Raw genomic sequence first — 14,397 nt, 5'->3', positions numbered from 1 at the left:
ACTTAACATTATTCTTTATATACAAACTTCTATTATCAGATTAAGGAGTGGAAATCTGTAGCTAGAAATGTAAAGGCATTTTCATGTGAAGAAAAAAAAAAATCTTAGTAGAACAGTAGGTCAATGTACATGGGTCTCAACACTGTAACAATCACAGACCACGTCACTTTGATGAAAAATTACATTTAGTTTCTCCTCAGTTAGGAAATCTTCATGGTTTTTTCCTTTTCCACCCTCCTGAATCACTACAGTGCATTAAAGCTTGAATGTGAATATTCTGTCTATAGATCCGACCACTTGTTTCGTTAGTTTGGAAAAAATGTCATGTTCAGATTGCTTAGAATAACATTTGAGATTAGGAGGAAGTGTCTCTAACGAGAGGCACTGCTAGAAAACATTTTCTTGCTCTGTCTTTGGTAATACTTCTAAAGTTTATGTTCCAGCAATATTTTCTTATAAAGTAGTTTCTAAGCAGAAAGAGAAACAGTTTTTGTGCTGTAACTAGAGACTACATACCTGAAATATTAGTAAATGATCCCTTCTGATTTGGTACTGAAAGATTATCTGAGGTTTCTCTAAAAATAAACGAAGACAGTTAGGGAAACATATTTACAATAACAAAGAGATACTGTAATAAGACACAGTTTCAGATTATTATACAAACATACTTATTTTATTCCAACAGAGAAATTTATGGATACTTCCCAGCACCTATCTGCAGATTAAGTTCTGTTCTGGAACAGACAGGAAACCCTGCAAAATTACATTACAAAATCAGATCTAGAAGCAATCTTTATGCTTCCTATGGATACAAAAAAAAATGTACTCCCTCATCACGCAAGCGTGATTCAGATCCTAATACTAGAATACATTATGAGAATATTCTCTCTATATTATTAATCTGCAACTTCTTACAGGTTTCAGTGAGATAATACTAAAGTACCACAGTAATATTTACACTTCAGATCACACAGATTCAAAGAATCTTTCAATAGCAAGTTTGGAACCCTTTCCATATTCAGGATTAATTAACAAAGAAATCAGGATCTAGAAATAAGGTTAACTGTTAGAAAGAATGATTTTCTTTCACAGCTTCTAATAGATCCTGTAGGTCTGTCATAAAACATATGAGAATCAGGTTAGTTGCCAAGTTAAATGCCAAGACTGGCTGAGGCCAGAAAAAGGAGAAGGAAGAGGCGGATCACAGCAGATGTTAACCACCTGCACAAACTACTGCTCAAGTTAAGCATTTCCCAGCTTAACAGTTTCCTTTGTTGTTAAGTCTATTCAGAAGTACTATGGATGTCAAATATGTCAAGTTTCTGAATTCTGGATTGTGTGACCAGACCATACTTGTTCCTGCTGCCAGTACATGCGTACACATATATGTACACATGTATTATTTATAGATGTGTGTACAATTATGTATTTACAGAGGGATATGTGTGAGTAACAGCTATCCTGCTTATGCACACAGGTGGCACTGTGGCCTCTCCTATGATTTCCATACTAGTTTCTGTTGGTGACAATAAATAGTAATTTCAAAGACAGGATGATTGGGTGTTGCTGTGTACCTGAAGTCTTTGCCAGGTGTTACTTTCACTTGTGACAGCCAAAGTGTACCGGTGTGCTGCAGTTACGTCTTCATTTCTGCCATATCAACAATGCCTCAGAATGAAAGGGATCTGCCGCTTTAGTTCTTTGATTACACATGAGTGTAATAGACTTCTGGTCAGTAACAGGGACTTTGCAGGCAGTCCTGCCACGCAAACAGTACTGGTGTTTTAGTAGCATTTGAGCCGAATAACTGCATGGCCTTTTAATCTATGAAGCACTATGGATATTTGAATATAACAACAGCTAGGGAAATCACTCCGTCTTAATCTCAGTAAAATTCTATAACCAAGCCTTTTGCTTTCTTTTCCCCTCCAAAGAAATTCAGCAAAGCTCTTACTCTTTATAAAATAAAATTGAGGTTTAACTAGGCACATCTTAAAATTACTTCATTAAAACAAATATACATTCACTTCTGACTTTGACTATTCAGGTTGACATGTTATGCTACTTACCTACTACACCTTTCGTCACAGATTTTAGTTTTCAATTTCTGGATCAGGTGATCTACTAAGTCAGATTCTAAAATCCTTTTCTCCGTCTGTCTGTCTTTCTCAAAGGATTTCACCTATGATGTAGTTCAGTGGTTCTTGTTAATTCTTAAAATGGCATATGAATAAACTTATCAAATTTAATCAAAACCAAACTGGATCATACCCATTAACAGTGAAACAGTCAAAGGTTTCTATCATTATTCTTCCTTCTTCAAAGGAAGCTATCATCATTACCAATCAATCACTACCAATTAAATATCAAATATTTTTTTCCCCAACTGATTTTCTCTGCATTCCCAAAGCTTAAACTAGCTTGGCTACTTGTATTTAATATGTGATAATTATTTTTTTTTAACAGAATGGTTTGTAGATGCAAATACCATATTAGTAATAGCATATATGGGTTTGGGCTTTGTTTCTTTTAGTGAGTAGGAATTTTGTTAGAATAAGGCTTGCCTTTCAGTTTGCAGGAGTTAGATTCAAACATTGAAAACTTAAAAGTATCTGCTCCATCTTTACTGGCAAGAGATTAGTCACTAACAATACCATTTGCCTCATTGGCGTGTTCTTTGTTTGTTTCGCTTCAATAAAGCCATATTTAAAAGAACACTCTGTAAAGTCTTATGGAAGACATTGATATATTGTATTCTCATAATCAAAATCTACTTGTTCATACAGTTATTAGCCAACTCTGTTACAATGACAAGGAGAGTGAAAAAACAAAGCAAAAAATATTTTATATACATTGGCTAGGTAAGTAACATGGCCACGCCAGATGCTGTCATATGGTTAGGGTTTTTTCAGTCAAATGATGACTCTTTATTCAAAGAGTAACGATCTTTTTCCTAATGATCCAGAATGAAGTTTTAACTTCTAAAAGGGCACCAGAACCACAGGCTGTGGAGCACAGACGGCATTGTGACACAGTCCAGTCTTTCCACCCTAGCTTACAGAGATGAGGAGTGTGGTTCAGACTCTGCCTGTTTGAACTACATTGATTGTTTTAGATTTAGGTTTTAATTATACTTGTTTTGTAACACGGAAAGCTGCCAACTGGAAAGATCACCAAGTCAACTAATTAATTTTGTAGGTTCAAAGAAATCAGAAACAAGAGAAACCTTTTTCTATGTAAAGACATCAATGACAAAGTTAAGCATTGTTTGCACTAATTTTTGGACTGTGCTAGAAGAAGGGAGGCCTGTGAATAAGTGTTACAGAGGAATAAAAAGCAGGCTTCTCCAGAAGAACTTTCTATGACAGCAACTGAATTCAATTACTTAAATTTATTTAATTGAAAACAACCATGGTCTTTTTTTTTTTTTTTTTAAAAAAAGGTAGAACAACAGATTATGAATCTGAAACATCATCAAGTATCCTCTGGTCCCACACTTACCTTCACGTGACTTCCTTCTTTATCAGACACAAGAGCCACATATGTAATCCCAGAGCATCTGCAGTATTCCTGCAGTTCTTCCTGGGACTAAAATGGGAACAGGGGAAGGGGAATGGGACAGACATTTGACAGATTATGAAATGATCACTTAAGTAATCAAAGTCTCCTATCCTTAAACTAACTTGAAATACAGCAATTAAACTGATTATATAAGCTTCCAAGAAGAAAGCTTTAAGTAGTCCAGGTGGTGAAATTTTGTTATGCATCCACCTAATGCTCCTTAAAATCTGAGATCTGTCTAAGTCTACACGAGACAGAGAATGCCTAGTCCTGCAGTCCTGGATCCAGCTAGCCCTTCCATGTGCCAACTAGAAGAGCAACATCTAGATAACTGTGAAAACGTGCCGTGTAACATCAAACAAACAGTTAACACCCCACTGTCTGCAACTTTCAGCAATAGCTCGGTTCTGCATGACTGGTACCCATCATGAAAGCTGACTGCAGCTAGGTTTCACGTAAACCTGAGGCTGACTTACGTCACTCTCAGTGCTGAGCTTGCTATGGGGCTCTTAGCTTGCTATGGGATCTCAGCAGTGGGTTGCAGGACAGCATTAGACAGAGGCAAGAGCTACCCAAATCTTCATTCTTTAGGAATCGCAAGAAGAGAACCCAGGGTGATCATAGGAAAAGCATAATCTGGATTTTTTTAAATTCTGAGCAACTGAAACTGTTGGAAAAGTTATTGCAAAGGATTACAAAAAAGTTGGGGCAATTAAGTAAGCGAGCTCAAAATGTCCTGCAGCAGAACTCAGAATGAGCAACTGCACAGTGTTTCTTTTTGTTAGTCACCAGCTGGCATACTTAAAAGGTGAACCGGTCACACTCCTCAGGTAACTGTTACCACTATGAAGAGGGACTTCAGCATTGCTGTGTGGCTCACTACTCCAGTCAAATGATTGCAGCTCAAGCTCTGCTTGGTTTCAACTGGAGAAAAAAGGGCACAACTTATCTTGCCACTTTCCCTCTTATCACACATCTCACCAGGGACTACATGGGGACCCCACAGCCCGTCTAGTAGCTCAGTTGACTAAACTGTTTTTCTAACAATAGAATGATGTCAGTATTCCCTCTGTATCTGATAGCCTTCAGCTATCTAGATACATTTAAAAGTTGGTGCTACTGTTCCATTCCAGATGTGCCCCTTATTAAGGGCTGAATCATTAATTCAGGAATCCTACTTGCAGCCCTCACCGAAAGAAAAATATATTGCCTTACTGGTAGAAAATATGCTTCTGCTTTGAAGCATCCTCACTTCACTTAATTGGAGCTAACTGGCCTTGTTTTAAACTCATTATGTGACTTCCCCCTTGATTTCAATAGGCCTTGGACTCCACACTCTGTGTACAACTGGGGATGGTCACTTAATTCCTCTGTGCTCTGAGGAATGCATAAAGATCCTCCATCACACTAAAATACTCTGGGAGGTAGAGAGGAAGAGTGCTGCAAGGCCAGTGAGACTTTCTTAACATTGCAGGTGCTGAACGGCACCCTACATGCTCAGTTCTGTAAGTCTGTAACTCAGTAAAAAATAGAAAAAAATTAAAAAAAGGATGGTCTCAGGTTGCACTAATCTTAGCAAACAGTAATATAGTTAACACCCAGAGACGGAAATTCTACCTGGGACCAGTCATACATTATTTCGGCTGGAATTCCTGCAGTCCAGAGTTTCTGAACAATATTGATAGCTCTACCCATTGACATCTGACCAACACTTACAACCAGCAGGTCACATGAGCTGACAGAAACCTGAAGGGAAAGTAAAAACAAGGGGGACAGCATTAGCCACAAGACCACCTTTTCCCCCTTCAGAAGGCAGTTACAGTAACAAAGAAGGATGAATATACCACTGTTTTTCAAAATTCATCAAGCTGGAAAAAGGGGTTAGATCCACATCTTTTTAGAGCTATAATCTACCTAAGCATGTTTCAAAGTCACTAAAGCTTAACCTTTGGCAAAAAGCATCTGTACTGTCTCAGCCTGCAAAGTATCCTAGCCTATTCTGTTCTTTCCTTCCCACGCTGCTTTGCATTGCTAATTCTTATAAAGCAAAGTTAATAAAATACACATGCCACAACCAAGTGAAACTGTGTCACACTGTACAAAGTAGTCCATTTTCTTAAGCTTCCTTCCATCCTCATCTTCTATTTATAAAGGGAGAAATGGCAGCAGCAAAGTAACACTCACTAAATATCTACAGTTGTACTCTTCCATCTGAAACAATCCACAGGCTGAGAAAAATGTCCCATTTAAATTAAAAATAAAACAGTATAAGCCTGAAGATCCTCTCTTCCCCTAATTCTTACTCTACTAAATAATTCTGTGTAGAGAAACACAGAAGCAAACAGGTCATCCTGACATTTGCGGTCTATTTCAGTATGGTATTATTTTGGAACACATCTGACCATCTTATTTTTTGCCCATCTGTGGCTATTGTTAGGTTACTGAACTGTCTGGAGTAAACAAACAAACAAAACCTCCCACCTCCCAAAACCCCAGACTTACAAAATCCTCCACACTGGAAACAGCAGCAGTTATTTTATCTATAGCTATGCTGACTCCAACAGCTGAAGGAACCGGTCCTACCGTCTGTGGCCCTCTGAATTGTGGAATCTCAAAACAAAACAAAAAGAAAGTAGAAGACCCATATAGTTATCTCTGCAAAATGTCAAAAAGGTTTTTAATTTTTTCATGATTTAAAAAAAACCCCAACAAACAAAACCACACCTAAATGCATGGAAAAGATATGGGCACATACCAGATGATCATATCTGCCCCCTGCAGCAAGAATTTCAGGTACAGTTCTTTGCCTTCTTTTGATGTATGCTATAAACTGAAAGATAACACCATTGTGCTGCTGTATTTTGTAAACTAGCCCCAGATTTATAGAAACCTGTAAAATAAAAATGAATATGTGTACAAGACTGTTGCCAGTACTACTGGTTAATGTAATTAATTTCCTATTAGCAATATGGATGGAAAACACTGTTCTCACATAAGGAAGACATATGGAAACACCCCCTTACCTCCAAAAATCTAAAACAGAAATGATACTTTAATCTTAAAGCATCTCAACAGACCTACAGCACAAGACCCAAACAGCAAGCCTCAAAGAAGGTAGAGCAGGGGAGGCTTTTAGTAGTCACCAGTTTTCTGCATTTTTAAAGTACTTCTAGTTTGTTTCAAAATTTTACAAATTGTTTATGCTTTAGGTAATGCCTTCAATCCTGGTTGTGGGGGAAAGTCTGTGTGTCATTAGACATTAAGCCAGAGACTTCTGACTGGAAAAGGTCTTACTCTTAAAATGAGTCTTCAAACAAATAAAACCAAACATCAATGCCAGTATTATTATCTGCCATCAAAAGACATTCTGATGTGCTTTTTCTATTCTAAAATATTACTTTGTTGCCCAGCAAATTATAAGGCCCAGAAGTCTATAAATCCATTAAGTTATTCACAGAGTATTTTACAAACCTGAAGTTTTATTCCAAGTTGCTTTAACAGACCAATGATTTCCTCTAAATCCTTCATGCCATGCTTCAACAGCTGAGTGACACCCGGCTTCTGTTTTATTGTTGTGTTTAAAAATGCAAATACATTACTTGCTTCTCCTTTCTGCTCAATGAATCTGTACAATCGAGAAAGCTAAAACCAAAAAAAAATATCTGTAAGTAGCACCACTGACAGTGGTCATAAATAGGTCACATCTAAAAAAATGAAAAAGATTTGACTTGGTGTGAGTAAAATACCTGCTTTTTTCCGCTTGTTTTGCCTAGCGGCCTTTTTTTACCTAGTGAGCTGAGCAAAGGAATGGCCAGGTAAGAGTATGATCAGGGTGTCCAAATGTTAACCTGAACTCCTTATGCGCATTCATCAATATTTGTAGACAATTTTTTAAAGAAGTTTCTCTCAGTTTGTTTTACTAAATACCACTGTGCAGTATTCTACTTACCCTTTGTTTCTATAGTCTGAAAAATACGTTTAAAAGAAAGAAACTTGGACAATTGCAATTCTGACTCCCAGAAAGAACAAAGAACAAAATCAGACCACTTCCAGGCAGACTGATCTATTTCTAACAGTAGATGTAACAATTTATTTTTCTTACTCTGGTTGATTAAATCACAAAGTAAATAAAGTATTACTGACTTATGGCAAGTTACAGGGAAATTAACACTGAATTAAAATTACTTACACAATTTGATGAGAGAGAAAGATTACAGAATTTGGCTTCTACTTCTCTTTTAGTTAGCTTTTCAGTCTACAAGAGAAAGATTCAAATGTATTCAACAATTCAAGTTACCAAAAAAAATAAATTACTATTGCCGAGAAGAATTAAAACACAACTTTCCAATACCTTTAATTAAAGGCTGCATTTACAAACTGCAATAATACTGTAAAAGAACAAAAACAATAAATAACACATTTTCCACCAATCTTGTAGGAAGGCCATATTTGGCTTGGTTTCATGACACAACAAAATCTATAAAAATACTAACTTTGTTAAAAAGCACTTCATAAATACTGAAACGTTTAATTTTTTGTTTATTAATTTACATAAAGGAAATAAAAAAGACATTTTGTTGGGATTTAAGTACTACCTTAATTATTCAAATTGATTTCATCTATTTTCTCTGCTTATAAGGTATAAAAGATGAACATGATATTAAGATTTTAAAGTTTTTATTGAATAGCCTAGCAGTTCTTAATTATGCATATGAATAATTCTCTCATAAACACACATTTAAGAATAATCTTAAAACATCCCAATCCAGAAGTAACAGAAAAGTAATTCATCTAAGTTTACAGTCCAAAGATAGCCAGCTTTTTTTATATATCAACAGGATATTCCTGGCTATGCTGGCAATGAGACAGCATCTTTGCCCACTGCTGTATTTGCACATATGGAGATGGCTCCATAAAGTAAGATACTTTACAGTGATGATTACAGAGATTAATAACTAACATCTTACCACAGCATCACACAGAATGACGTAGACTTGATTGAGTTTATCCTCTGGTATCCCACAGTGCAGAAGTATAGCTTTCAGTAAGGCAGTATGGTTCAAGTAAATACTGTAATTTCTTTCCTAATGAAGGGTAAAGAAAAAAGGAAGGAAATAAGGAAAGAAGGAAGAAAAGAAAAAAAGAAAAAAAAAAGTTTTACTTGGATGCCATTTTGCTTTAAAAAGAAAAAGTTTCCTAAACATTTAATAGTTCAAAGGTAGCTTCAGACCTCTCCTTCCACCACTTACCTTCTATCTACAACTAAAGAATGGTAAGGCCTGTCCCATTCTACAATCATCACTTGCCCGACAGAAGACAGATATCATTTCAATGGCACTGGAAGGATTCAATTAATATTTCCTTTGCCCACAAACCTATGCTTCGTTTGAAGTTTAACTACAGAATGTATTTTTGATATAAATGACAGTGTTCTATAACTGACTGTCACTAAAACGTTAAAACAGTTTTGTACTTGTTAAGGTTAAAGGAACTATCCTCTTTAAACACATCAGACTAAATACTTAGATTAAAATTTTAGGACTGAAGAGAGAACAAAGGGGATGATTAGCAAATCTACCTGCAGCACTGAAAACTCTTGAATGATTTCTGAAATGGCATAAATTGTTTCTGCTATAGGCAAAAAGCTATTTCCAGTAGACGTAATGATGTCAAATGCACATTCTAGGAGTTCTTTGGGATGACAGCGGTCTAATTTCCGAGGTCTGAAAACTCGCTCTATACAGTATCTAAAGGAAACATTGAAGAACATATCAGCATCTTCAGTGGTCACCGTCGTAAAGCATGGCATCTGTGCAAAACATTATCTCCATGTCCCTTACCTTTTCAAATTTGATATGTTATTTCTAGCTACAAATCTTGCAAAAGGAATCTGAAAAACAAAAATCCATGAACACTGTTGAAACAAAACATTCACTTTAACTATGCTCTGAAACTGGAGATTAGTAACTATCATGCAGTAACATCTGTACTCTCACATATGTAATGGTGCCTTAAATATCTGCCATACCCAAGCAGCATTAATCCAATCACCCTTGCTGCACGCTTTCACTAAAAACATCCCCCTGCCAAGTTCTTAGAAAGGCTTGGAGAGGGACACAAGGACCTTTCATAATTGCCCTAACACATCCAAAATGCATCATAAATTGACTATGAGTGTATTAAAATGTACAAGCAGGTATTTTGCTGTTTACATAAAGATAATAAAGGAGTATTTTTAAAAACAAATCTTTGGTCAACACATTTTTCCAAAACAAGTAATTCCAAAAGAAAGATCAATTTTGTAAATCCTGCACAAGTCCTCAATTGTGAATCATATTGTATAGCTTGATGTTATAAATGCAAAGGAAAAATAAGTCAAACTGACCTTAAATTAGTGAAATGGAATACAAAACATCAGGTTCTCTAACCATCAATAATTAAAAAAAACCAACAATCAAACCCAAAAAACTTAAAGCATTTAGATGTTAAATTTAAGTGCAAGGTAATTTAATTAGGCCAACTTTGCACACAATTGGGTATTATAGAGGAATCCCAGACAGTAAAATGTTAACTGTGCAAACAGCAATTCCTTTCACGAGTACAATGACCCCTGATACCTGTTTGAGAAACATAAAACTGGACCGACCGTTACCCACATACTCTATAAAATAGACATATAAATATGAAAGGGGTAGGAATGTTAGAATTTTCACTGGTTATTGAAAAAGTCTTATCTCTTATATAAGCAAGAAAAAAGCCCACCAACAAACCAAAAAAACCCCAACCCCAAACCCCTGCAGTGAGATCTATCACATTTACAATATGGCATTATTTTCATCTATGTTAAAAAAAAAAGGGGGTGGGGGGGCAGGAGGTAAAAAAAAACAAAACAAAAAAAAAAGAGAGGAAAAAATAAAGAGGATAAAAAAGTCTGTTTCCGCCCTGAGACCAGGAGTACAGCCCTAAGGAACAAAGGAACAGCCACTGAAAGATACACTACTTCAGCAATCAGAAGTAGTACAAAGCTAAACCAAATTTGTGACCACTGAATCAAAAGTTATCTACAAACACCACAGCACTCTTCAAACCCAGCTTTGCCTGTGAGATGATACTACTTACTCTGAGGTCATAAGGAAGCATTACTAGCATCCCACTGTGATCCATGAAATATGAAGCTTCATTATGTTCATATAACTTTTTATTTCTGGGCATTAGCAGTGGAGTATGCAGCTTGATAGCTCCTGCACAAAACCAGTAAATACTGTTATCTCCCATTTCAGAAGTAACATCTGCTTTTTACAAGCTCATGAACAACTTTGCAGGGCATGATCATCTCAATCAATACCTTTTAAAAATTATGTTACTTTAAGTGTCCTCAACAGACTTTCTTCTTCCACCATTTAGAGAAAGCCATCAAACAAACTTTTATGTTCTGTCTTGCACTCTTGGGCTCAGTAGGCAGCCCACAGAGAAACAGAGTGTCTTTCACAACAGCATGCATACGAAACTAAGGTAAGAAACTCTGCACATACCAGTAGTACTGTTTTGGTCTAGAGGCACTTCCATAGAGAACAAGTATTGCTGAGATTAGCAGAATCTTGAAACAGAGGATGCAGCCTGAAACGTTCATGGCTCACTTTGAAACCTCATAAATACCTCTTTTCCAGCTATATTTTGCAACCATTCATCCGTATGAATCCAATCTTCATTGAAGCCTTACTATTAACAATAGCATCACTGAAATACACTTTCCTGTTTAAAATTCTCTACTGATTCTCCAATAGTTATTTCATTATAGTTTTACTCACATCTTCTATTAGATTTCAACAGAAACCCTTTTAAATCGGGGACAAAAAAAAAGTCCCAAATACAGGGACATGCTTCAATCTAATAGAAAAAAATATATAACTAAACACCCCCTTTTCTTCCAAAAGAATGAAAATATTTCTATCTCTGAAATGATGACGCATTCCAAAGTCTGTCATGCTTTAAATGGGGGTAGGGTGTGTAACTTCTCCTTACTTGACTTCACATTGCTCACTTCCTCATTCTTTTGTATTGCCAAACCCTGATCATGCTTAATCAGATTATATTAGGAAATCTCCCACTTTATATTTTAAAATTGTCTATTTTTACGTAAAATAGTATCCTGAACACCTATAAAACAATACAATTTATAACATTTCAAATGTGATTGTGGATGTATAAATTTTCTTCCTCTCTTAATAACTCATTTTAAGCAAATACTATTACTAATGACTGGACAGAGTCCTGGAAAGAAAAAACATCAAAGAATAGCCACCATGACACCTGCTCTGGCTCAAGAAGTTCCTTAACAGCAAATCATTGCCATGAGCAGTACCACTGAAAATACCACTATACACTTGCTCTGTTTCCATGCTCGCTCTTAGGCTATTCCCATTCTGGCTGTGTCCAAAGATAGGTTACCATACTACATGGATGCTTGGTCTTTCACTATAGAGCCACCCTTATATTCAGATCTAGATTCTACATAACACTCCCTCTAAAAGCTCATACAGAATTATCATAAAAAGCAAATACATTTGGAGGTGTAATTAAGATTTTCACTTTTTTTTCTGTAGAAAACGTAAATAATTTTGATTTGCAGTTATCAGCTATTACTGGAATGATGAAATAACAGCAAAAAAACAACGTAAAACTTCAAGTGACATGTAACTACTGAATGTACTTTCTAACTCATGTGATAGCAGTAAAACTATTCCATTCAATCATGAAAAATGAAACAAATTACTTTTGTAAACACACCCACCGTGTCTTTTAAATATCCGGCTGACAATCTCACATACATGCTGCTGTATCTTGGCTGCCCAAATAGAAAAACTACCCTGAAACCATCACAAATAAAAAGTACATATATAATTCATATGCGATGAACACTCCATGTAATATAGGCGATCATTCCCTGTAATATAGGCAATAAGCATTCTCCTATCTCGTCCAAATATAATAAATTGTAACACTTACAGAGCAAAAAAGTAACTACAGCTACAAAAAGCATTATTGTACTGTGTTATCTTGTATTTCTTTAGCTTTAGAAAGATTTAAGAGTTCAGAAACTGAGAAGGATTACTTTGATTGCCATGATAAGAAAGGGGAAAAAAATGGCTTGAGGCAACACATTCTGCTGGCAATCAGATGCAAGTAACATTAGTTTGACAGAAATTCAGGGTAAAGAAACTGATCATCTGGACACAAGCTTAAAGTTTTAGCTGCCACAATCAAACACTGCTTGTTTCTTCACTGAAGAATGAATTTAAGGCTCATATGGGAAGTGGTTATTCAAGCCCACGCAGTACAGGTTGTAGCTTTAAATGGGAACTAATGTGAAGGTTAATCTTAAGAGGTAATGCAATTCTCTCAAACATGTTAAAGAGTTTACCCCTATAAACATTTTTTTAACATGAAAACAGGATAAAAAACCCCCACACATCCCTTAAACACCTACAAACCTTCAGCATATCACTGTCATAGGTATAGTCTATAGCTGGAGAGATACGCTGTGAAAATATCTGACTCATCATAGTCCGGTAGGCCTTTCCATCCACATTTGCTAAGGTATGGTGGAGTACTTCATGGAGTTCAGACTCTTCCATTTGTGGTGGTGGAAGGTGTTCACTTTTTAACAGCTCCACAGCTGTTGGTCGTGCTGCGGGATCATGATTCAGGAGCCATGTAATAACCGATCTCTACAAATTAAATCAAAATTTTACAGTTTATTGAAAAATTTTATGTATTAACAATACTTACAAACTTCATAGTCATATCACATTAATAAAAAAACTATGAGACTCTACAGGGTACATAATACACAGGATCTGAACCTTTGGGTTAGATATTCTTTGCTTACTAAATTCTAAATAACTTTCATTGTGTTATTACCTGAATTAATTGTACTAAAGCACAAAAAATATTAGCAGTGTGCCTCCTGGGATGACAAAATACGTAGTATCCCTTTTTGTTCCATGTTATGCTAGTTCTGGCGTCTCTTCATCCAAGTTAAGAGAAAGCAGAATCACATGCACAACAGCAAAGAATTGAGAGTTACAGATATTAAAGAAGTGGGAATCTTCCTGGCATGCTCAAGTAAACAGAACAAGATGGAAACATTTTTATGGTACTAGTAACAGGTAAATTACAGTCAATTTAGCTTGCACATTCTGTTCTGTGACAGATTTCTTTCAGAAGTTTAAGTTAAGATTTAAACAACATAGCTGCCATTTGTCTCAGCCTTCAGTAGTCAAAATTGTCCCTCAGACCTTAAGAGGTATGCCAGTTCTGCACTTCTTCATGACAGTGCACAGGGAATTTTGTGAGTAAGTGTATTTCCATGTCAACTTAGTATATTCTTCCAAGATTATTTTTTTCCTTATTACATGACATTAGAACAAAGTAAGAACTTGGCAGAGATTGTATTTTTTGCTCACTTAATTTTAAATTAGTAATTAATGTTTTTGAGAGGGAATACCTAATAGTTAAAATGTCTTCAAAATTACCTGCTTCACATGCTTGACTTCATCAAAGTCTTTAGGAAACACAATAGTGGGCTATTAAAGACAAACAAAAAACACATTTGAATTATAACAGGCAGTCCAGCTGGCTCAGGCTAGTCTTATTTTTAAGTTCTGAAACAAAGCATTTTTACTGCCCACTGGAAAAAAAACCACAAACAAACAAGCAAAAAACCCCCCAAGAGCTAAAAGGAAAAGGATGTCACCAAAATGCTTTTATGAGGTTTTGTACAATGAAGACACAACCCCTAATCACAAGCATTTACCAACTACAAATACCAACTGG

At 35.9% G+C, this 14,397-nt stretch overlaps 1 protein-coding gene across 3 annotated transcripts in view; it reads right to left on the bottom strand.

The window, feature by feature from the left end:
- The window catches only part of EIF2AK4 (eukaryotic translation initiation factor 2 alpha kinase 4), a 37,717-nt gene that overhangs the window by 4,694 nt on the left and 18,626 nt on the right, over positions 1-14,397 (bottom strand). For all 3 annotated transcript variants that reach the window (XM_056345204.1, XM_056345205.1, XM_056345206.1), the window contains 15 exons: positions 14,097-14,147; positions 13,053-13,289; positions 12,353-12,428; positions 10,681-10,802; positions 9,402-9,451; positions 9,140-9,308; positions 8,529-8,645; positions 7,751-7,816; positions 7,033-7,203; positions 6,317-6,451; positions 6,064-6,171; positions 5,179-5,307; positions 3,502-3,588; positions 2,070-2,182; positions 517-575 (listed from right to left, as the gene is read on the bottom strand). In XM_056345204.1, coding sequence (XP_056201179.1) covers positions 517-575; positions 2,070-2,182; positions 3,502-3,588; positions 5,179-5,307; positions 6,064-6,171; positions 6,317-6,451; positions 7,033-7,203; positions 7,751-7,816; positions 8,529-8,645; positions 9,140-9,308; positions 9,402-9,451; positions 10,681-10,802; positions 12,353-12,428; positions 13,053-13,289; positions 14,097-14,147 — 1,690 coding nt within the window. The remainder of the gene's footprint in view (positions 1-516; positions 576-2,069; positions 2,183-3,501; positions 3,589-5,178; positions 5,308-6,063; positions 6,172-6,316; positions 6,452-7,032; positions 7,204-7,750; positions 7,817-8,528; positions 8,646-9,139; positions 9,309-9,401; positions 9,452-10,680; positions 10,803-12,352; positions 12,429-13,052; positions 13,290-14,096; positions 14,148-14,397) is intronic.

This window comes from Falco biarmicus, chromosome 7 (assembly GCF_023638135.1).
Source record: "Falco biarmicus isolate bFalBia1 chromosome 7, bFalBia1.pri, whole genome shotgun sequence".
Lineage (NCBI taxonomy): Eukaryota > Metazoa > Chordata > Aves > Falconiformes > Falconidae > Falco > Falco biarmicus.
Note: the sequence above shows the minus strand (reverse complement) of the source record. Positions and strands in the feature narration are given on the sequence as shown.